The sequence below is a fragment of the Lissotriton helveticus genome, chromosome 8 (assembly GCF_964261635.1).
Source record: "Lissotriton helveticus chromosome 8, aLisHel1.1, whole genome shotgun sequence".
NCBI classification, from domain to species: Eukaryota; Metazoa; Chordata; class Amphibia; order Caudata; family Salamandridae; genus Lissotriton; species Lissotriton helveticus.
The window spans coordinates 1,652,039,596-1,652,063,639 of record NC_136069.1 but is presented as its reverse complement, the minus strand read 5'-3'; the positions used below and the strand labels follow the sequence as shown (position 1 = coordinate 1,652,063,639).

Sequence of the window (24,044 nt, the reverse complement as noted above, 5' to 3'; positions counted from 1 at the left end):
GAAAGGAGGGTGTCTGCTGTGGTTACATGAGGGATTGCGAAGGCAGCTCAGTACAGACAAGCACACAGTGAAAGGAGGGTGTCTGCTGTGGTTACATGAGGGATTGTGAAGGCAGCTCAGTGCAGACAAGCACACAGTGAAGGGAGGGTGTCTGCTGTGGTTACATGAGGGATTGCGAAGGCAGCTCAGTGCAGACAAGCACTCAGTGAAGGGAGGGTGTCTGCTGTGGTTACATGAGGGATTGTGAAGGCAGCTCAGTACAGACAAGCACACCGTGAAGAGAGGGTGTCTCCTGTGGTTACATGAGGGATTGCGAAGGCAGCTCAGTGCAGACAAGCACACAGTGAAAGGAGGGTGTCTGCTGTGGTTCCATGAGGGATTGTGGAAGCAGCTCAATCCAGACAAGCACACAGTTAAAGGAGGGTTTCTACTGTGGTTACAGGAGGGATTGCGAAGGCAGCTCAGTGCAGACAAGCACACAGTGAAGGGAGGGTGTCTGATGTGGTTACATGAGGGATTGCGAAGGCAGCTCAGTACTGAAGGGTGAGTGTCTCCTGTGGTTACACGAGGGATTGTGGAAGCAGCTCAGTACAGACAAGCACACAGTGATGGGAGGGTGTCTGCTGTGGTTACATGAGGGATTGCGAAGGCAGCTCAGTGCAGACAAGCACACAGTGAAGGGAGGGGGTCTGATGTGGTTACATGAGGGATTGCGAAGGCAGCTCAGTACTGAAGTGTGAGTGTCTCCTGTGGTTACACGAGGGATTGTGGAAGCAGCTCAGTACAGACAAGCACACAGTGATGGGAGGGTGTCTGCTGTGGTTACATGAGGGATTGCGAAGGCAGCTCAGTGCAGACAAGCACACAGTGAAGGGAGGGTGTCTGCTGTAGTTACATGAGGGATTGCGAAGGCAGCTCAGTGCAGACAAGCACACAGTGAAGGGAGGGTGTCTACTGTGGTTACATGAGGGATTGTGGAAACAACTCAGTGCAGACAAGCACAGTCAGGGGAGGGTGTCTGCTGTGGTTACATGAGGGATTGAAAGGCAGTTCAGTACTGAAGGGTGAGTGTCTGCTGTGGTTACACAAGAGATTGAAAGGCAGCTCAGCAGACAAGCACACAGTGAAGCGAGGGTGTCTGCTGTGGTTACATGAGGGATTGTGGAAGCAGCTCAATCCAGACAAGCACACAGTGAAAGGAGGGTGTCTGCTGTGGTTACATGAGGGATTGCGAAGGCAGCTCAGTACAGACAAGCACACAGTGAAAGGAGGATGTCTGCTGTGGTTACATGAGGGATTGCGAAGGCAGCTCAGTGCAGACAAGCACACAGTGAAGGGAGGGTGTCTGCTGTGGTTACATGAGGGATTGCTAAGGCAGCTCAGTACAGACAAGCACACAGTGATGGGAGGGTGTCTACCGTGGTTACTTGAGGGATTGCGAAGGCAGCTCAGTACAGACAAACACACAGTGGAGGGAGGGTTTCTGCTGTGGTTACATGAGGGATTGAAAGGCAGTTCAGTACTGAAGGGTGAGTGTCTGCTGTGGTTACTTGAGGGATTGAAAGGCAGTTCATTACTGAAGGGTGAGTGTCTGCTGTGGTTACTTGAGGGATTGAAAGGCTGCTCAGTACAGCCAAGCACACAGTGAAGGGAGGGTGTCTCCTGTGGTTACTTGAGGGATTGAAAGGCAGCTCAGTACAGACAAACACACAGTGAAGCGAGGGTGTCTGCTGTGGTTACATGAGGGATTGCGAAGGCAGCTCAGTACAGACAAGCACACAGTGAAGGGAGGGTGTCTGCTGTGGTTACACGAGGGATTGCGAAGGCAGCTCAGTACTGAAGGGTGAGTGTCTCATGTGGTTACACGAGGGATTGTGGAAGCAGCTCAGTACAGACAAGCACACAGTGATGGGAGGGTGTCTGCTGTGGTTACATGAGGGATTTAAATGCAGCTCAGTACAGACAAGCACACAGTGAAGGGAGGGTGTCTGCTGTTGTTACATGAGGGATTGCGAAGGCAGCTCAGTGCAGACAAGCACACAGTGAAGGGAGGGTGTCTGCTGCGGTTACATGAGGGATTGTGGAAGCAGCTCAATCCAGACAAGCACACAGTTAAAGGAGGGTTTCTGCTGTGGTTACATGAGGGATTGCGAAGGCAGCTCAGTACAGACAAGCACACAGTGAAAGGAGGGTTTCTGCTGTGGTTACATGAGGGATTGCGAAGGCAGCTCAGTACAGACAAGCACACAGTGAAAGGAGGGTGTCTTCTGTGGTTACATGAGGGATTGCGAAGGCAGCTCAATCCGGACAAGCACACACTGAAAGGAGGGTGTCTGCTGTGGTTACATGAGGGATTGCGAAGGCAGCTCAGTACAGACCAGCACACAGTGAAAGGAGGATGTCTGCTGTGGTTACATGAGGGATTGCGAAGGCAGCTTAGTGCAGACAAGCACACAGTGAAGGGAGGTTGTCTGCTGTGGTTACATGAGGGATTGCAAAGGCAGCTCAGTGCAGACAAGCACTCAGTGAAGGGAGGGTGTCTGCTGTGGTTACATGAGGGATTGAAAGGCAGTTCATTACTGAAGGGTGAGTGCCTGCTGTGGTTACTTGAGGGATTGAAAGGCAGTTCATTACTGAAGGGTGAGTGTCTGCTGTGGTTACTTGAGGGATTGAAAGGCAGCTCAGTACAGCCAAGCACACAGTGAAGGGAGGGTGTCTCCTGTGGTTACTTGAGGGATTGAAAGGCAGCTCAGTACAGCCAAGCACACAGTGAAGGGAGTGTGTCTCCTGTGGTTACTTGAGGGATTGAAAGGCAGCTCAGTACAGACAAACACACAGTGAAGCGAGGGTGTCTGCTGTGGTTACATGAGGGATTGCGAAGGCAGCTCAGTGCAGACAAGCACACAGTGAAGGGAGGGGGTCTGATGTGGTTACATGAGGGATTGCGAAGGCAGCTCAGTACTGAAGTGTGAGTGTCTCCTGTGGTTACACGAGGGATTGTGGAAGCAGCTCAGTACAGACAAGCACACAGTGATGGGAGGGTGTCTGCTGTGGTTACATGAGGGATTGCGAAGGCAGCTCAGTACAGACAAGCACACAGTGAAGGGAGGGTGTCTGCTGTGGTTACCCGATGGATTGCGAAGGCAGCTCAGTACTGAAGGGTGAGTGTCTCCTGTGGTTACACGAGGGATTGTGGAAGCAGCTCAGTACAGACAAGCACACAGTGAAGGGAGGGTGTCTGCTGTTGTTACATGAGGGATTGCGAAGGCAGCTCAGTGCAGACAAGCACACAGTGAAGGGAGGGTGTCTGCTGTGGTTACATGAGGGATTGTGGAAGCAGCTCAGTACAGACAAGTGTATACAGTGAAGGGAGGGTGTCTGCTGTGGTTACATGAGGGATTGTGGAAGCAGCTCAATCCAGACAAGCACACAGTTAAAGGAGGGTGTCTGCTGTGGTTACATGAGGGATTGCGAAGGCAGCTCAGTGCAGACAAGCACACAGTGAAATGTGTATGTCTGCTGTGGTTACACGAGGGATGATTGAAAGGCAGCTCAGTACTGAAGGGTGAGTGTCTGCTGTGGTTACACGAGGTATTGTGGAAGCAGCTCAGTACAGACAAGTATACAGTGAAGGGAGGGTGTCTGCTGTGGTTACACGAGGGATTGCGAAGGCAGCTCAATACAGACAAGCACACAGTGAAGGGTGGGTGTCTGCTGTAGTTACATGAGTGAGTAAAAGGCAGCTCAGTACAGACCAACACACAGTGAAAGGAGGATGTCTGCTGTGGTTACATGAGGGATTGCCAAGGCAGCTCAATACAGACGAGCACTCAGTGAAGGGTGGGTGTCTGCTGTGGTTACATGAGGGATTGATAGGCAGCTCAGTACTGAAGGGTGAGTGTCTGCTGTGGTTACACGAGAGATTGAAAGGCAGCTCAGCAGACAAGCACACAGTGAAGCGAGGGTGTCTGCTGTGGTTACATGAGGGATTGTGGAAGCAGCTCAATACAGACAAGCACACAGTGAAAGGAGGGTGTCTGCTGTGGTTACATGAGGGATTGAAGGGCAGCTCAGTACTGAAGGATGAGTGTCTCCTGTGGTTACACGAGGGTTTGTGGAAGCAGCTCAGTACAGACAAGCACACAGTGATGGGAGGGTGTCTGCTGTGGTTACATGAGGGATTACGAAGGCAGCTCAGTGCAGACAAGCACACAGTGAAGCGAGGGTGTCTGCTGTGGTTACATGATGGATTGTGGAAGCAGCTCAATACAGACAAGCACACAGTGAAATGTGTATGTCTGCTGTGGTTACATGAGGGATGATTGAAAGGCAGCTCAGTACTGAAGGGTGAGTGTCTCCTGTGGTTACACGAGGGATTGTGGAAGCAGCTCAGTACAGACAAGTACACAGTGATGGGAGGGTGTCTGCTGTGGTTACATGAGGGATTGCGGAGGCAGCTCAGTACAGACAAGCACACAGTGATGGGAGGGTGTCTGCTGTGGTTACATGAGGGATTGCGAAGGCAGCTCAGTACAGACAAGCACACAGTGATGGGAGGGTGTCTACTGTGGTTACATGAGGGATTGCGAAGGCAGCTCAGTGCAGACAAGCACACAGTGATGGGAGGGTGTCTGCTGTGGTTACATGAGGGATTGCGAAGGCAGCTCAGTACAGACAAGCACACAGTGATGGGAGGGTGTCTACTGTGGTTACATGAGGGATTGCGAAGGCAGCTCAGTACAGACCAGCACACAGTGATGGGGAGGGTGTCCGATGTGGTTACATGAGGGATTGAAGGGCAGCTCAGTACTGAAGGATGAGTGTCTCCTGTGGTTACATAAGGGATTGAAAGGCAGCTCAGTGCAGACAAGCACTCAGTGAAGCGAGGGTGTCTGCTGTGGTTACATGAGGGATTGTGGAAGCAGCTCAGTACAGACAAGCACACAGTGATGGGAGGGTGTCTGCTGTGGTTACATGAGGGATTGTGGAAGCAGCTCAGTACAGACAAGCACACAGTGATGGGAGGGTGTCTGATGTGGTTACACGAGGGATTGCGGAAGCAACTCATTGCAGCAAGCACTCAGTGAAGCGAGGGTGTCTGCTGTGGTTACATGAGGGATTGTGGAAGCAGCTCAGTACTGAAGGGTGAGTGCCTGCTGTGGTCAGAGGAGGGATTTTACAGGCATCTCAGTACAGACCAGCACTCGGTGAAGGGAGGGTGTCTGCTGCTGTTACATGAGGGATTGAAAGGCAGCTCCGTACTGAAGGGTGGGTGTCTGCTGTGGTCAGAGGAGGGATTTTACAGGCATCTCAGTACAGACCAGCACTCGGTGAAGGGAGGGTGTCTGCTGCTGTTACATGAGGGATTGAAAGGCAGCTCCGTACTGAAGGGTGGGTGTCTGCTGTGGTCAGAGGAGGGATTTTACAGGCATCTCAGTACAGACCAGCACTCTGCTGTGCATCTCTTGATGACTTCAGATGACGATGACAGGAGCTAAAGATAGCCAAGGAGCACATGACGTCTGGAAAGCTGTAACCAGCCCTGGCAGCTAAATCTGTCCCCGCTGCCCCACAGGAGGTGGCAGAGGCCACCCGCAGGAGCCACGTGCAGACCCTGTGATCGCTGCTCAGTGTCACAGCACCAGGTACCGACGGCCCTTAATCAATCCATGGGCATAGTAAGCAGCGTTGGAGGGATGGGGAGCCATAGGGCTGGCATGCAACATTGAGGGTGCAGAGCCGGTGGACATAGTAGGTCGCAGTCTTGGGGGCCGAGGGTGGGTGGAGATCTCAAGCAGCAGCGGTGTGGGGGCCAAGGGTATGTGGGCATTACAGGCAGCAGTGTGGGGGCCCTGAGTCAGTGGGCATTACAGGCAGCAGTGTGGGGGTCCAGAGTCAGTGGGCAATGGGCATTACAGGCAGCAGTGTGTTGGCCCCGAGCTGGTGAAATGAATGAAATGAAAATGGGTTTTCTAAAGCGCAGATAGTTGCCCGGGGGCGTCCTAGCGCTGATTGCTAACGGGTAATCTCAGTGGGACTTAAGTTCAGAAAGAAAAAGAAGACACTATTTATTGAACAAAAAAGTTTTCAGTTGCTTCCTGAAAGAGGTAAGGTCGGAATTGGACCTTAGGTAAAAAGGCAAACTGTTCCACAACTTGGCTGCATTTAGAGAAAAGGACCGACCACCTGATCTGGACCGTTTGATCTTTGGCACAGCGGCAAGTAGAGCGTTAGTGGACCTTAGCTGTCTGCTGGGTAGGTAGGGAGTAATTAAAGGGCGACTGATTAATGGGCCGGTTTCCCAGAAAGATTGGTGGGCAAGACAGAGAGATTTGAAACTGATCCTGTCCTTCACCGGAAGCCAGTGTAGTCTTGTCAGTCCGGCTTTTACAGAGGTCCTCCGAGGGATTTGAAGCAATGTCCGAGCCGCGCAGTTTTGAATTACTTGTAGCTTTTTTAATGTGGAATCTGGAGCTCCAAGATAGAGCGCATTTCCAAAGTCCAACCTCGAGAGGATTAGTCCTTGGACCACAATTTGTCTTGCCTCAAAAGGTAGCAACGGAAGGATCTTATTCAACGTTCTAATGAGGCCAAAACATGTGGCAGATAGCACGACAGCCTGGTGGTCGAATGTCAGGGACTTATCCAACCAGACACCCAGGCTCTTGATGGCATCCCTGGGGGCTGGGGGGGTGCCTAGGCAGGCTGGCCAGATCTGGTCAATTGTAGGTGGAGCTAGATGTCCCAATATCATGACCTCTGTCTTGTCTCCATTAAGTTTGAGACAAGACCGGGTCATCCACCTACTAACCTCGCTCAGGCATCCCATCAGATCTACTGTTGGAGATAGCAGTCTGCATCGTGGGGCCCCGGGTCGGTGGGGATAGGCCGCAGTGTGGGGGCCCAACATTGCTGATTGGTTGTGAGTGGCTCCACGGCTTGTGTCCAGGCTGGCAGAAGGTATCCACGTGTAAAAACGCGCGACAAAACGAATAAGGACTCGGTGACTCGGGGTAAACACTGTTTCATAAATACACAATACATTTATTTATATCTCGTGGTTTTGTGACGTGTGGCTTAGACCGTAACTGCCTTCGGAGGGAGGGGTCTGTCAAGGAGACCTGCCTGGGGCTTCACACCGTGCTGAGCAGCGACATCCTTGTCGGAGGCAGGAAACCTCCACCCGGGAGGAGCTGATCGGGCCGATACTTCTGAGGCAGAACAGGCAATCTTTAAAGGTTCTTACTCTTGCGTGTTTCTGTTAATTGCTAGACTCAGTCACTAGTTGTATGTTGGCGGCGTACTTGTCTTAGAGCAGCTTTCCATACTTTGACAATCTGAACTCCTGGCAGAACAGGCAGACACACACGGCACCTTATCACTGGTTACGTCACCAAACTATACATTGTTCAAAGATGTTCGAATGGAGCTTGTCCATATCCCTGATCTGGGAAATACACCGATGTTGTTATGGGAGACAAAAACGAATACATGTACCACAAAGATGAAGGCAGCCATAAGAAATCGAAAGGAACCGGCTAGATGAATCCATAAACATAGAAGCACCCACTAAAAGCCACCATGTGGTTTAAAAGGACTCGACCACTCGTGGCGGCATGCGTCATCCTAGAGGTCTTCATCCAGAGTGGCAGTTCACCCGAATGTGCTCAACCTTGATGAGAGCACCTGATATTACTAGTAGGAGAGATCTTGCAAGAAATACTAATTACGATTAAATCGTCCCTATGAAACACAACTGTTCCTCCTCTGGTCCTGCCCGAAGCAGCCACACCCTCCCCCTGGCAGCCCCGCCCTCCCCCTGGCAGCCCCACCCTCCCCCCTGTCTGGATCCTCGTGCTGAGGATGCAGGCAGGAGCCAGGTCATGGGCCTGATCCAGGGGGTGATGCGTAGCTGGCTGAGGGTGCAGGCTGGAGAAAATTGCTGGGCCTGGTACAAGGTGCTGGGCCTGGTACAAGGTGCTGGACCTGGTCCAAGGTGCTGGTGTTAATGGTACTGAGGATGGGGTATGAAGACTGTTCCTGAGGTGTGTGAATCTGGCTGAGGGAGCATGCTGGAGCTAGGGTGCTGGACCTGTTTAAAGGTGGTGGTGGTGTGATTGGGGTGAGTTGTATGCTGGAGTCAGACGCTTGTTTGATTTATGTAGAGTGAAGGGGCTGTGGCTGGAGCGGTGTATTGGAGATGCAGGCTGGATCTACTCCTCCTGCTTGGGATCATCTTGGGAGGTGAAGCGGTGGATCAGAAGTGGTGAAGATTGGATCAAACGTTACGAAATAATTTACTGTGCCAAAGCAGCACTTGCACTGTGGAGGCCTGCAGCCTGTAGAAGAAACGAGTAAACCAGAGCTGAATACCTCTGTAACTCCGATCACTCCAAGTGAACAATTTGACCAATTATTAACCAGTAAACCAGCCCTGAATACTTCGGTTTGTTCTTCCGAGCACGTCAAGCAAGTGAACAAGTTGACCATTCGTCGAACAGTAAACCAGACCTGAATACCACCGTTTGTACCTCCGATCACCTCAAGTGAACAAGTTGACCATTCGTTGAACAGTAAACCAGACCTGAATACCTCCGTTTGTACCTCCGATCACCTCAAGTGAACAAGTTGGCCATTCGCTGAACAGTAAACCAGACCTGAATACCACCGTTTGTACCTCCGATCACCTCAAGTGAACAAGTTGATCATTTGTTGAACAGTAAACCAGACCTGAATACCACCGTTTGTACCTCTGATCACCTCAAGTGAACAAGTTGACCATTCGCTAAACAGTAAACCAGACCTGAATACCACCGTTTGTACCTCCGATCACCTCAAGTGAACAAGTTGACCATTCACTAAACAGTAAACCAGACCTGAATACCACCGTTTGTACCTCCGATCACCTCAAGTGAACAAGTTGACCATTCGCTGAACAGTAAACCAGACCTGAATACCACCGTTTGTACCTCCGATCACCTCAAGTGAACAAGTTGACCATTCGTGTGGTACCTCCGATCACTTCAAGTGAACAAGTTGACCATTCGTTGAACAGTAAACCAGACCTGAATACCACCGTTTGTACCTCCGATCACCTCAAGTGAACAAGTTGACCATTCGTTGAACACTAAACCAGACCTGAATACCACTGTTTGTACCTCCGATCACTTCAAGTGAACAAGTTGACCATTCGTTAACCAGTAAACCAGACCTGAATACCACTGTTTGTACCTCCAAGCACACCACTATATTGCTGTGTGCCTTATGAGACCCAATTACGACATTGCTATTCAACACTCACATTTACCTCCTGTTCACTGCTTCCATGATTAGACACGTTTGCCACCTTGTAATGGGCTTCCCATGTAAGATTACTGGGATAGACAGTCTTCATTGTTTTTCAGTTAGCTTCACCAACACAACCCGAGGACTGTCACAGCAGGTACTGAATGCTTAACTGTGAACAGTAATTCTGCACTCGATAAACATTTATCTAGAGCAAAGGAATCGTGCTCTGAGAAAGCACACGTGCTCACTGTCAAATAGGTTTGCTGTTTCAAGACCTAATTACTAATATATGTGCCTTGATCCTTCGATCGGAATAAAATGAAGATTTAAAATGTAAAGGAATGTGGTCACTGTTTAGATAAAACTCAAGTTTGAAGTTATGGACTTGTACTGGGCCTACCTGCTATTTTACTCCAACAATTGAGTACAATATAATTGACTTTCGATTTTATTTTGTTCCTCACTACTTGTGTGTACTCTTGTGACATGTGTCCTCGTTCCTTGTTCCCCGCTGATTTCCTTTAGCGCCGCAGAGCCTGGTTACCTGCTGAAGAGGTTTGACCTGTGAGGTGGGGAGAAGAACAAGTGACCCAGGCTAGGTGTAGGCCGTATTGGGCAGTTGTGTGTCCAGAGGTGGCTGTGCGCAGCACCTCACCACATCTGGGTATCACGTACATCACTGTATACAGTGATCGCCCTTCAGCAGCAAGAACGGCTCTGGAGCCCAGTCCATCCTCTGCCAAGAGCTGCTGAAGAGATGTGAGTTCTGAAGAAGAACAAGTGACCAAGAGAGGTGGCCACCATAGCAGACAAATGGTTGCCCATCCGTGGCGCTGAGCAGCATGTTGGCCCGCTTGACTATCACATTGCTCATCGCTGCACACCCTGAGATCCCCTCAGCACCATTTGAGGCTCTGCATCGTGGGACGCGCTCTGCCAAGACCTGCTGAAGATGTTTAACTGTGGTACCCTCATGTTGTGCCCACCAGTGGCACCGAGCAGCACCTTGGCTATCATGTTCTTCAGCGCAGCACATAATCCTCTCTTTTCTGCACCTTCAAAGGCCGTGGGACCCAGTCCACCCTCGTGGGACCCAGTCCACCCTCTGCCGTAAACTTCTGAAGAGATGTGAGATCTGCAGAAGAACCAAAGAGGGAAGGAAGGTGCCCAGCTTACCAGACAACCTGGTGCCCAGGACTGGCACTGAGAAGCACCTCGACGCCGCTGGGTGTCCTGTTCATCACTATACATCATGGCCTCTGGATCAATGCATCCTCCTTTGAGGGCCTGTCTAGGTCATGACTTGACATAAGTGCATCTTGTTATGGAGCTCGATCCCTTCCAACGGCAAAGTCCCCCAGGCTCACTTGGTTCTTTGGAAAACCCTGGCCCCTTGCTGACCACAGGTGCGAGCGGGGGCCTGATGTGTGCCACTCCAGGCTATGCCCATCCATCTCCATTGGACGATATTGTCTTAATGTCAACAGTTAGCTTACTTGTTTGTCCCTGAAACCTTTTTTTTCTTCTATTTTTTTCTTAAACTTTGTCAACTTTGAAGAGCTCGGCTTGGCTGTTCCCCCAAGTGATAGTTCACTTCTTAAGTTGTTGATCGTTGCAACCCTGGTGCCTTCCTTTGTGTACGGACTAACCTTAGCCTCATCGTGCTTTGGGCACGGGGGAGGGGGAAGAACAGAATACTTGAAGGCGCTTTTAGGTCTGGTCTTAGACAACAACCTTTGTTTTTAATAGATCTATATTGTACCTATATAGTTCCAGAGGCTTTCTGTCACTCCTCTTTGCCCTACAGCGGTGTCATTGATACTTGCTTCTTGTGCCTGCTGCATGGGGCACAGGGTGGGCCCACTTCAGCCATTGGTTAACCCGTCTGTGAGTGATGGCATTCTGATCCTACACAGTGCGCTCATCCATACAATAAGGAGTCTTCCTCAGTGCCAGGGACTGCTGGTGCAATGTGTGCCTTTACATAGGAAATATATACATTTTGGATTGTAAACAGTGCTTGATTTCATACAGTGCCTACCTTCATAGAAACCCCATTCACAATCAGAATAAGCATTGGCAAAGCCAAAGAGTCTGCATCCAGCTCCTGAACTATAGGCGTTGTGTGTGCTTGCTTGGTTTGCCTCAGTGGTGTTCCAAGCCTCTGAAGTATCACGTCTGAAAGGCTTCTCTCCCACCAAATGCACTTCATCCTGACCCTCACCTATGGATTTTGTGCACCCTACTTTATATACAGGCTCCTCGATTTTTTCCCCAACCCCCTCCCCCCTCTCTTGCTCCCACCTCTCATTTCTCTTTGTCACTATTCATACTTTTCACGTGTTTACCAGGTGCTTTCCTCCTTAACCTTTTTCTCCTGCTTGTTTGCTTTCTTACCATTTCAGGTCTCCTGCTGTCCTCTGTATTGTCCCTCCTTTCCTCCTGCCCTCTGGGCTGTCCCTCCTTTCCTCCTGTCCTTAGTGCTGTCCCTCCTGTATTCCGTGCTGTCCCTCCTGTATTCCGTGCTGTCCCTCCTGTATTCCGTGCTGTCCCTCCTGTATTCCGTGCTGTCCCTCCTTTCCTGCAATCCTCAGTGCTGTCCGTCCTGTCCCCCTACCCTCAGTGCTGTTCCTCCTTTCCTCTGCGCTGTTCCTCCTTTCCTCTGCGCTGTCCCTCCTTCCCTCCGCGCTGTCCCTCCTTCCCTCCGCGCTGTCCCTCCTTCCCTCCGTGCTGTCCCTCCTTCCCTCCGTGCTGTCCCTCCTTCCCTCCGTGCTGTCCCTCCTTCCCTCCGTGCTGTCCCTCCTTCCCTCCGTGCTGTCCCTCCTTCCCTCCGTGCTGTCCCTCCTTCCCTCCGCGCTGTCCCTCCTTCCCTCCGCGCTGTCCCTCCTTCCCTCCGCGCTGTCCCTCCTTCCCTCCGCGCTGTCCCTCCTTCCCTCCGCGCTGTCCCTCCTTCCCTCCGCGCTGTCCCTCCTTCCCTCCCGCTGTCCCTCCTTCCCTCCGCGCTGTCCCTCCTTCCCTCCGCGCTGTCCCTCCTTCCCTCCGCGCTGTCCCTCCTTCCCTCCGCGCTGTCCCTCCTTCCCTCCGCGCTGTCCCTCCTTCCCTCCGCGCTGTCCCTCCTTCCCTCCGCGCTGTCCCTCCTTCCCTCCGCGCTGTCCCTCCTTTCCTCCGCGCTGTCCCTCCTCTCCTCCGCGCTGTCCCTCCTCTCCTCCGCGCTGTCCCTCCTCTCCTCCGCGCTGTCCCTCCTCTCCTCCGCGCTGTCCCTCCTCTCCTCCGCGCTGTCCCTCCTCCCCTCCGCGCTGTCCCTCCTTCCCTCCGCGCTGTCCCTCCTTCCCTCCGCGCTGTCCCTCCTCGCTCCTTCCAGCCCCCTCGCTGCTCTTGCTCCAGGATGCTCCTCTCCGCACTCCCCACCCGGTGAGAGCAGCAGTCTCTGCATCGGGCGGTGCAGGGAGGAGCCCCTGGCTGCCGCTGCTGCCCTGAGAGCGGCTGGGATGCGGTGAGGCGCGGGGCTCCCTGGGCGCAGGAGTGCAGTGCCCCCCGGGGGCAGGAGTGCGGCTGGGGTGCCCCCGGGTCCCGGGATGGGCAGCGCGGGCACCTGACGCCCACTTGGCACCATGTACACAAAGGATTACTTCCTGGCCATCATCCTGCAGGACTGCGCCCCAGGTAGGCGAGGGGGCACGGGCTGGCAGCGCCCGCTGTGAGCGGATCTAGCACTGAGAAGCCTGTGCGCCGGGAGGTGCCAGCGTGAGTGCTGCGGTGTGTGTGTGTGAGGGGGGGGGGGGCGGCGTCCCATGGCAGAGCTCGGAGAGAAGTGGGAGGTGTGCGGGGCTTTGCGTTGCAATGTTTAGATTGTTCCTTCTACTCCTCTGTGGGGCGCTGAGGCACTCGCACCTTGCGGGATATGCGGCTGGAAGGGTCTTCTCTCTGCCTTGAGTCTGTGTGAAGTGTTCCCATGTCGAGCGCGAGGACTCCATAAGGTGCAGCTCTCGTGACATGGGGCGCAGCGCTTCGGGGTGTGTCAGAGGCGCAGCTCGTGGTTTTCATGCAGCTGGCAGCGTGCAGCAGCTCTGCAGGTCCCTTTACGGCACTTTTTTTTTCACAAGTTTTCTATACATAGTACATACATTTGTTATCCGGATTTACCGCAGTTGGCATAAACATGGTATAAAGTACATTTCGGGCGAGTCTTCCTTTGCTGGCTATATTTTTGTAAAGAGGTAGGTCTAAGGTAGGAAAGTACAGGAAAGTTAGGAACAAGCGGAGGAGGAGGATAGGACAGACGGACGCTATATATACCATGCTGACTTGGCATAGAATGTTCTAGTCCCCGACATGTCCATTGCGCGGTAGGTACTGCACTGCACGCAAGTGGGTGCGGGACGGGTTCTTATGGCGGCTCGTACGGGACCAGGGCTGCGTCCAGGACTTCCCACAGGCCCCTGGATGACGCTTTCCAGGGAGAGTATTGCAGCGCCAGGTTGTCCGCTCCTCTGAGGTGGGTGACCCAGTTGAGCCAGCCTTTGTAGGTGGTCTTTGAGGTGTCCTTCCAGTTCCTTAGCACCAGTTTGACCGCCGCTGTCAGGAATAGGTCCATTAGTTCTCTCTCTCCCTCTGTGGGAAGGGCGGTTCGAATAAATGCCGTGCTGAGTGAGGCAAAGTCACTTGTAATCTTGCACTTCAAGACATTGTCTAAGAGGAAGAGGTGTGGCGCCGCGGCCAGGGCGACTGACGCTGGAATCTGGGGACCACGGTTCGATCCCCGGCTCGGCGGCAGGTCAGCCCAGCACCATGTGACTCTGGGCAATAGCTCGCTTAATCTTCCCGACGGCCCCCAGCGCCTAGAGACCCTTACGGGTGATTGTGCGCTTTAGACAAATGTGGACTTTTACTTTGTCTATGAAGTCAAACACCCTACCCCAGAACCTCTTGAGTGTTGGGCATTGGAAGATGATGTTCCAGCTCCCCCTTCCCTGTGTTGCAGTTCCAGCAGAGTGGGCTATCTCTGGTTCCTAGTGTGTAGGCGGGCTGGGGTCCAGCATGTTTTGTGTAGCAACCAGAGTTTCGTTTGAGCTAAGACTGGGGTGATCTTATTTCGGGTGGCTGAGGACCACAGGTTATTCCACTCCTGGTTGTTTAGCCAGGTGTATATAAGTTTATCCCAGTATCCCTTCGTTTTGATGTTGTGTTTGGACTTTTGGGGTCGGAGTATTTTATATAGTTGTGATGCTTGGTGGCCTACTTTTTTTATGTTTGCAACGTACTGTAAGATCGAGGGTTTGGTGTCTGCTAGTTTTGATTTTGCTAGGGCCGCTTTTATCTTTAGAAATCTATACAGGTTCAAGTCCTCTAGTTGGTGGGATGTCTTCAGGTCAGAGAATGTAGTTGGTGCGGTTTCTTTATCCAGTTGGTGTGGGTGTGAATGCCCTTTACTATCCCTGTGTGGATCTGAGAGTGTCCCCTTCTATTTGATATTGTTATTCAACCATATTGCTTCTGATTTGGAACCTTTAATGCTCACCTCCAGTTTTAAGAGCTTTATCTTGGTATTCCTTAAGATTGGGTTGTTCGCATGTGGGTATGCATTAGACGTTAGTTGGGCTAGTGTGTTCATGTTGTTCAGAAAGGCTTTTTCCACCTGTATCCACACTGGTGTGTGTTCTGGTGTCTGGGCCACCCAGTGTGTACCTTGTCTAGCTAGGAAGGCTAGTTGGAAGAGCTTAAAATCTTCTAGGTTCACCCCCCTTGCGTTTTCGGTAGTCTTAGTTTCTTGATACTAATCCTCGCTTTCTTGTCGCGCCAAATGAGTTTGGTGCACATTTTATCTATCTTTTGGTGGAAGTCATCTGTTAGGAGGATTGGGAGTATATCAGAGGCGTGATAATCATTTTTAATGTTTCAATTCGTCCCCACCATGTCATGAATTTAGGTGACCAGGCTTCTAATTGTTTCTTTACCTTTACTAATAGGAGTTTCTTGTTGCGGCGTATTGTGGTTATCGGGCCACTGCCGAATAATATTCCTAAGTATTTAATGTGGCTTGTCTGCCAGACCAGTCCTGAATCTCCCAACACGTCCCAAGAGCAGTAGATATTTAGTGGTTTACATTCAGATTTTTCATTGTTAAGCATGTACCCTGAAAGTTCTCAGTATCCCTTTATTGGATGGAGGTTAACGGGAGAGCTGCCAGAGAGCTGCTGGGACGGGCATAGAGCTGCTGGGACGGGCAGAGGGACGGGCAGAGAGCTGCTGGGACGGGCAGAGAGCTGCTGGGACGGGCAGAGAGCTGCTGGGACGGGCAGAGAGCTGCTGGGACGGGCAGACAGGTGGGCGGAGAGCTGCTGGGACGGGCAGAGAGCTGCTGGGACGGGCAGAGAGCTGCGCGGAGAGCTGCTGGGATGGGCGGAGAGCTGCTGGGATGGGCGGAGAGCTGCTGGGATGGGCGGAGAGCTGCTGGGATGGGCGGAGAGCTGCTGGGATGGGCGGAGAGCTGCTGGGATGGACGGAGAGCTGCTGGGATGGGCGGAGAGCTGCTGGGACGGGCGGAGAGCTGCTGGGACGGGCGGAGAGCTGCTGGGACGGGCGGAGAGCTGCTGGGACGGGCGGAGAGCTGCTGGGACGGGCAGAGAGCGGCTGGGACGGGCAGAGGGATGGCCGGAGAGCTGCTGTCATGGGCAGAGGGACGGGCGGAGAGCTGCTGGGACGGGCGGAGAGCTGCTGGGACGGGCGGAGAGCTGCTGGGACGGGCAGAGCTGCTGGGACGGGCAGAGAGCTGCTGGGACGGGCAGAGGGGCGGGCAGAGAGCTGCTTGGACGGGCAGAGGGGCAGAGAGCTAGCTGCTGGGAGGGGCAGAGAGCTAGCTGCTGGGAGGGGCAGAGAGCTAGCTGCTGGGAGGGGCAGAGAGCTAGCTGCTGGGAGGGGCAGAGAGCTAGCTGCTGGGAGGGGCAGAGAGCTAGCTGCTGGGAGGGGCAGAGAGCTAGCTGCTGGGAGGGGCAGAGAGCTAGCTGCTGGGAGGGGCAGAGGGCTAGCTGCTGTGAGGGGCAGAGAGCTAGCTGCTGTGAGGGGCAGAGAGCTAGCTGCTGTGAGGGGCAGAGAGCTAGCTGCTGTGACGGGCAGAGAGCTAGCTGCTGGGACGGGCAGAGAGCTAGCTGCTGGGACGGGCAGAGAGCTAGCTGCTGGGACGGGCAGAGCTGCTGGGACGGGCAGAGGGACAGGCGTAGAGCTGCTGGGACGGGTAGAGGGACAGGCGTAGAGCTGCTGGGACGGGTAGAGGGACAGGGGTAGAGCTGCTGGGACGGGTAGAGGGACAGGCGTAGAGCTGCTGGGACGGGCAGAGGGACAGGCGTAGAGCTGCTGGGACGGGCAGAGGGACAGGCGTAGAGCTGCTGCGACGGGCAGAGGGACAGGCGTAGAGCTGCTGGGACGGGCCGAGGGGCGGGCAGAGAGCTGCTTGGACGGGCAGAGAGACGGGCGGAGAGCTGCTGGGAGGGGCAGAGAGCTAGCTGCTGGAAGGGGCAGAGAGCTAGCTGCTGGGAGAGGCAGAGAGCTAGCTGCTGAGAGGGGCAGAGAGCTAGCTGCTGGGAGGGGCAGAGAGCTAGCTGCTGGGAGGGGCAGAGAGCTAGCTGCTGGGAGGGGCAGAGAGCTAGCTGCTGGGAGGGGCAGAGAGCTAGCTGCTGGGAGGGGCAGAGAGCTAGCTGCTGGGAGGGGCAGAGAGCTAGCTGCTGGGAGGGGCAGAGAGCTAGCTGCTGGGACGGGCAGAGAGCTACTGGGACGGGCAGAGAGCTGCTGGCACGGGCAGAGGGACCGGCGTAGAGCTGCTGGGACGGGCAGAGGGACAGGCGTAGAGCTGCTGGGACGGGCAGAGGGACAGGCGTAGAGCTGCTGGGACGGGCAGAGGGACAGGCGTAGAGCTGCTGGGACGGGCAGAGGGACAGGCGTAGAGCTGCTGGGACGGGCAGAGAGCTGCTGGGATGGGCAGAGGGACAGGCATAGAGCTGCTGGGACGGGCAGAGAGCTGCTTGGAGGGGCAGAGGGACAGGCATAGAGCTGCTGGCACGGGGCAGGGAGCTGCTGGCATGGGCTTAGTTTAACCCTCCCCTCTCTGGTTGTCACCGTGAGGTGTCTGGAAGCACTCCTAGTACATGGCTGCTTTGGACCTGCAGTGGTGGACTAGATTCAAGTCCACTGGTGGCCAGCGAGATGTGACGTTGCGTGCCTGGCCATCGTGTGGTGGATGGGCTGGGCTGGACTTGAGCCTTCTCAGCTGTGTCGTCTGCAAGTGGCACCAGTAGAAGGGAGTTATGATGCAGCCTGTGTGAACTGCCATCGACTGCCAACCACTAAGTTTTATAACCGTAGCATTATTACTGTGGACTTCTAGTGTAATTACATTATATAGCACTCACTACCGCTGACTGGGTGTTGTAGCACTTCACACCAGGCTCTTCTCCCGATCCAGTAAAGGGAGGGGGTTTGTGAATTCATGGCCTGGCTGGACGTTTCAACAGATGAGCTTCCAGGGATTGGCTATTAAGCGTATGACTTTCAAAGGAGAGGTTGAGAGATATGAAAAGAGCTGTGGGTGGCCAGTTTGCAAAGATGCGATAATTAAAGCAAACCTGCATGTGACGGAGTAGGCTGTGCTCTGGAGAGGAGGCGTGCAGAGGATGGAAAGGAAAGATTTATGGAAAAGTGAGAGTCAGCAAGGGTGTCCTATGGCACTGGGAGAGGTGGGAGTCATCGGGTGTCTGCCCCTTTCCATCAGGCTGTGTATGAAGGAGTGTCCTATGGTACTGAGAGAGGCGGGAGTCATCAGGTCTCTGCCCCTTTCCATCGGGCTGTGAGTAAAGGAGTGTCTTATGGTACTGAGTAATGTGGGAGATACTGGGTCTCTGTCCCTTTCCATCAGGCTGTGAGTGAAGGAGTGTCCTATGGGTACTGGGAGAGGCGGGAGTCATCAGGTCTCTGCCCCTTTCCATCGGGCTGTGAGTAAAGGAGTGTCCTAGGTCCCCGGGAGTGGTGGGAGTCATCAGGTCTCTGGCCCCTTTCCATCGGGCTGTGAGTAAAGGAGTGTCCTAGGTCCCCGGGAGTGGTGGGAGTCATCAGGTCTCTGCCCCTTTCCATCGGGCTGTGAGTAAAGGAGTGTCCTAGGTCCCCGGGAGTGGTGGGAGTCATCAGGTCTCTGCCCCTTTCCATCGGGCTGTGAGTAAAGGAGTGTCCTAGGTCCCCGGGAGAGGTGGGAGTCATCAGGTCTCTGCCCCTTTCCATCAGGCTGTGAGTGAAGGAGGGTCCTATGGTACTGGGAGTGGTAGGAGTTACGGATCTCTATCCCTTTCCATCGGGCTGTGAGTGAAGGAGTGTCTTATGGTACTGAGTAATGTGGGAGATACTGGGTCTCTGTCCCTTTCCATCAGGCTGTGAGTGAAGGAGTGTCCTATGGTACTGAGAGAGGCGGGAGTCATCAGGTCTCTGCCCCTTTCCATCGGGCTGTGAGTAAAGGAGTGTCCTAGGTCCCCGGGAGTGGTGGGAGTCATCAGGTCTCTGGCCCCTTTCCATCGGGCTGTGAGTAAAGGAGTGTCCTAGGTCCCCGGGAGTGGTGGGAGTCATCAGGTCTCTGCCCCTTTCCATCGGGCTGTGAGTAAAGGAGTGTCCTAGGTCCCCGGGAGAGGTGGGAGTCATCAGGTCTCTGCCCCTTTCCATCAGGCTGTGAGTGAAGGAGTGTCCTATGGTACTGGGAGTGGTAGGAGTTACGGATCTCTATCCCTTTCCATCAGGCTGTGAGTGAAGGAGTGTCCTATGGTACTGGGCGAGGTGGGGGTCATTGGGTCTCTATCTGTCCCTTTCCTTCAGACTGTCAGTGAAGGAGTGTCATATGGTACTGGGCGAGGGGGGGAGTCATCGGGTTTCTGGCCCTTTCCACCGGGCTGTGAGTTGAGTGTCCTATGATACTCAAGGGTGGGAGTCATCGGGCCTCTGCCCCTTTTGATCAGTCTGTGAGTGAAGGAGTGTCCTATGGTACTGAGAGAGGTGGGAGTCATCGGGCCTCTGCCCCTTTCCATCGGGCTTTGAGTGAGGGAGTGTCTTATGGTACTCGGAAAGGTGGGAGACACCGTGTCTCTGTCCCTTTCCATCAGGCTGGGAGTAAAGGAGTGTCCTATGGTACTGAGAGGGGTGGGAGTCACCGGGTCTCTGTCCCTTTCCACCGGGCTGTGAGTTGAGTGTCCTATGATACTCAAGGGTGGGAGTCATCGGGTCTCTGTCCCTTTCCATCGGGCTGTGAGTGAAGGAGGGTCCTATGGGTACTGGGAGAGGTGGGAGTCACCGGGTCTCTGTCCCTTTCCATCGGGCTGTGAGTGAAGGAGGGTCCTATGGTACTGGGAAAGGTGGGAAGTCATCGGGTCTCTGCCCCTTTCCATTGGGCTTTGAGTGAAGGAGTGTCTTATGGTACTGAGACAGGTGGGAGTCCTCGGATCTCTGTCCCTATCCATTGTGCTTTGAGTGAAGGAGTGTCTTATGGTACTGAGAGAGGTGGGAGTCACCGGGTCTCTGTCCCTTTCCATCGGGCTGTGAGTGAAGGAGGGTTCTATGGGTACTGGGAGAGGTGGGAGTCACCGGGTCTCTGTCCCTTTCCATCGGGCTGTGAGTGAAGGAGGGTCCTATGGGTACTGGGAGAAGTGGGAGTCACCGGGTCTCTGTCCCTTTTCATCGGGCTGTGAGTGAAGGAGTGTCCTATGGTACTGAGAGAGGTGGGAGTCATCAAGTCTCTGCCCCTTTCCATCGGGCTGTGAGTGAAGGAGTGTCCTATGGTACTGAGAGAGGTGGGAGTCATCAAGTCTCTGCCCCTTTCCATCGGGCTGTGAGTGAAGGAGTGTCCTATGGTACTGAGAAATGTGGGAGACACTGGGTCTCTGTCCCTTTCCATCAGGCTGTGAGTGAAGGAGGGTCCTATGGGTACTGGGAGAGGTGGGAGTCATCAAGTCTCTGCCCCTTTCCATCGGGCTGTGAGTGAAGGAGTGTCCTATGGTACTGACCGAGGTGGGAGTCACTGGGTCTCTGTCCCTTTCCATCGGGCTGTGAGTGAAGGAGGGTCCTATTGGTACTGGGAGAGGTGGGAGTCACCGGGTCTCTGTCCCTTTCCATCGTGCTGTGAGTGAAGCAGTGTCCTATGGTACTGAGAGGGGTGGGAGTCACCGGGTCTCTGTCCCTTTCCATCGGGCTGTGAGTGAAGGAGGGTCCTATGGGTACTGGGAGAGGTGGGAGTCACCGGGTCTCTGCCCCTTTCCATCGGGCTGTGAGTGAAGGAGGGTCCTATGGGTACTGGGAGAGGTGGGAGTCACCGGGTCTCTGTCCCTTTTCATCGGGCTGTGAGTGAAGGAGTGTCCTATGGTACTGACCGAGGTGGGAGTCACCGGGTCTCTGTCCCTTTCCATCGGGCTGTGAGTGAAGGAGGGTCATATGGCACTGGGAGAGGTGGGAGTCATCGGGTCTCTGTCCCTTTCCATCGGGCTGTGAGTGAAGGAGGGTCCTATGGGTACTGGGAGAGGTGGGGGTCACCGGGTCTCTGTCCCTTTCCATCGGGCTGTGAGTGAAGGAGGGTCCTATGGGTACTGGGAGAGGTGGGAGTCACCGGGTCTCTGTCCCTTTTCATCGGGCTGTGAGTGAAGGAGTGTTTTATGGTACTGACCGAGGTGGGAGTCACCTGGTCTCTGTCCCTTTCCATCGGGCTGTGAGTGAAGGAGGGTCATATGGCACTGGGAGAGGTGGGAGTCATCGGGTCGCTGTCCCTTTCCATCGGGCTGTGAGTGAAGGAGGGTCCTATGGGTACTGGGAGAGGTGGGAGTCACCGGGTCTCTGTCCCTTTCCATCGGGCTGTGAGTGAAGGAGTGTCCTATGGTACTGACCGAGGTGGGAGTCATCGGGTCTCTGTCCCTTTCCATCGGGCTGTGAGTGAAGGAGGGTCCTATGGGTACTGGGAGAGGTGGGAGTCACCGGGTCTCTGTCCCTTTCCATCGGGCTGTGAGTGATGGAGGGTCCTATGGTACTGGGAGAGGTGGGAGTCACCGGGTCTCTGTCCCTTTCCATCGGGCTGTGAGTGAAGGAGGGTCCTATGGGTACTGACCGAGGTGGGAGTCACCGGGTCTCTGTCCCTTTCCATCGGGCTGTGAGTGAAGGAGGGTCATATGGCACTGGCAGAGGTGGGAGTCATCGGGTCTCTGTCCCTTTCCATCGGGCTGTGAGTGAAGGAGTGTCCTATGGTACTGAGACAGGTGGGAGTCCTCGGGTCTCTGTCCCTTTTCATCGGGCTGTGAGTGAAGGAGTGTCCTATGGTACTGAGAGGGGTGGGACTCATCGGGTCTCTGCCCCTTTCCATTGGGCTGTGAGTGAAGGAGTGTCCTATGGTACTGGGAAAGGTGGGAAGTCATCGGGTCTCTGCTCCTTTCCATCGGGCTGTGAGTAAAGGAGTGTCCTATGGTACTGAGACAGGTGGGAGTCCTCGGATCTCTGTCCCTATCCATTGGGCTTTGAGTGAAGGAGTGTCTTATGGTACTGAGAGAGGTGGGAGTCCCTGGGAGTGGTGGGAGACACTGGGTCTCTGTCCCTTTCCATCAGGCTGTGAGTGAAGGAGTTTCGTAGGGCACTGGGGGTCGTCGGGCTCTGACCGTTCCTTTCCATCAGGCTGTGAGTGAAGGAGTGTCCTATGGTACTGACCGAGGTGGGAGTCACCGGGTCTCTGTCCCTTTCCATCGGGCTGTGAGTGAAGGAGGGTCCTATGGGTACTGGGAGAGGTGGGAGTCACCGGGTCTCTGTCCCTTTCCATCGGGCTGTGAGTGAAGGAGGGTCCTATGGTACTGGGAAAGGTGGGAAGTCATCGGGTCTCTGCCCCTTTCCATTGGGCTTTGAGTGAAGGAGTGTCTTATGGTACTGAGACAGGTGGGAGTCCTCGGATCTCTGTCCCTATCCATTGGGCTTTGAGTGAAGGAGTGTCTTATGGTACTGAGAGAGGTGGGAGTCCCTGGGAGTGGTGGGAGACACTGGGTCTCTGTCCCTTTCCATCAGGCGGTGAGTGAAGGAGTTTCGTAGGGCACTGGGGGTCATCGGGCTCTGACCGTTCCTTTCCATCAGGCTGTGAGTGAAGGAGTGTCCTATGGTACTCGGAGAGGTGGGGGTTACGGGTCTCTGTCCCTTTCTATTGGGCGGTCATTAAAGGAGTGTCCTATGGTACTCGGAGAGGTGGGAGTCATCTGGTGTCTGCCTCTTTCCATCAGGCTGTGTATGAAGGAGTGTCCTATGGTACTGAGAGATGGCAGTCATCCGGTCTCTGCCCCTTTCCATCAGGCAGTAAGTGAAGGAGTGTCCCAGGGCACTGGAGTGAGGTAGGTGTTACCAGCCGGGCTTTAGTGGGTAGAAGAAAGTGTGTTTGGAGGGGAGTGATTTTATTAAAGTGGGTGCGGTCTACGAAGCACAACTATGAATCTTTTCCAAGAGGAATGACCTATGTCTCCAAGGACGTGACTTAAACATGTAAACTGAAATCCTGTGCTATTCACAGTGTGCCACCAATCCAGTATTTTGGCGCCTCTGATATTTGTTGTTGCATCCAGATGTACAACAACCGACATGCGTCTACAATAAGCCGAACAGTTAGATCTGCCATTACTTATTAGCCGTATAATATAAAAGATTAACAATGATTTTGTTGTGGTTAAGATGTTTACATTCTGAAATGGGAAACTGAGTTACTAAGGTCTGTGGATGGGGTAGTGATCTTTGGAGTCTGTCACTTCAGTTCTTCCCTTCACACCCCTTTCCTCTGCAGTATCTCATTCTGTTAAACAAATGAGCCCTTTCTCTGCCCCAATCTTTGTAATATCCCTCTACATATCTCACACCTTCTCCTTCTCCTTCTTCTTCTGTACCCTTTTTCACTCTCTCATGCTGATACTTCCTTGAATCTCCTTCACTTCATCTCTACCCCCACACACACACACCCACTCACCTGTAAACACTGCCTCTTCTTTTACTTTGCTCTGTGTCCCGTCTTTACTTACTTTCACATAGTATCACAATTACGATTGCACATGTGTGACTATCGCTTTGTGAGCTCTTCATGAGGGCCATATTTTAATCAGGTTTCTTATAAAGTGCGGCTACTCACCTGTGAGGGTCTATGGATGCTGAGGGAAAAAGGGTATGGGATCTGTGGTTCAGTCGAGGAGCCAAGTCTTGAGATCCTTCCTGAATTGCGGAATCGACCAGAGGTGTAGAGGCAGGGAGTTCCAGGTCTTTGCAGGGAGATAAGAAATAAGATCTTTCGCCAGCCTTGTTCTCGTGGATCCATGGGATGGTGGCCGGGGCCTGTTGGGCGGAGGGGAGATGTCTGATGGGTGTGTAGAAGGCGATGCAGTGGTTGAGGTATGCAGGTCCAGCATTTTTTTAGGGCTTTGCAGACATGCATGAGGAGCTTGAAGTTATTTCTTTTGTTGATAAATAGCCACTGAAGGGCTCTCAGGTGGCCGGTGATGTGGCTGCAGCGTGGGTTGTTCAGGATGAGTCTTGCGGACACATTCTGGATCTTCTGCAGTTTTGTTGGAGTTTATGGGTGGTGCCAGTGTAGAGTGCATTGCCGTAATAGTCTGTTTTTGACGAGCGCATGGGTGACAGTTTTCCTGGACTCAGTAGGGATCCACTCGAAGATCTTATGAACCAGGCAGAGCGTTTGGAAGCAGGAAGACAAAACTGCGTTGATTTGGCAGTTCATT

At 53.7% G+C, this 24,044-nt stretch overlaps 1 protein-coding gene across 5 annotated transcripts in view; it reads left to right on the top strand.

The window, feature by feature from the left end:
- The window catches only part of APBB1 (amyloid beta precursor protein binding family B member 1), a 295,415-nt gene that overhangs the window by 125,327 nt on the left and 146,044 nt on the right, over positions 1 to 24,044 (top strand). The window contains exon 1 of one of the 5 annotated variants that reach the window (XM_078658720.1): positions 5,567 to 5,645. The exons of 2 other annotated variants lie outside the window; for them this stretch is intronic. Coding sequence is in view for 2 of the 3 variants with exons in the window: in XM_078658718.1 (XP_078514844.1) it covers positions 12,900 to 12,951 (52 nt within the window). In the remaining variant the exon portion in view is untranslated. Of the gene's footprint in view, positions 1 to 5,566; positions 5,646 to 12,775; positions 12,952 to 13,252; positions 13,362 to 24,044 lie in introns of those variants that run through there. 2 more of the 5 variants (XM_078658718.1, XM_078658719.1) reach the window with 2 other exon arrangements.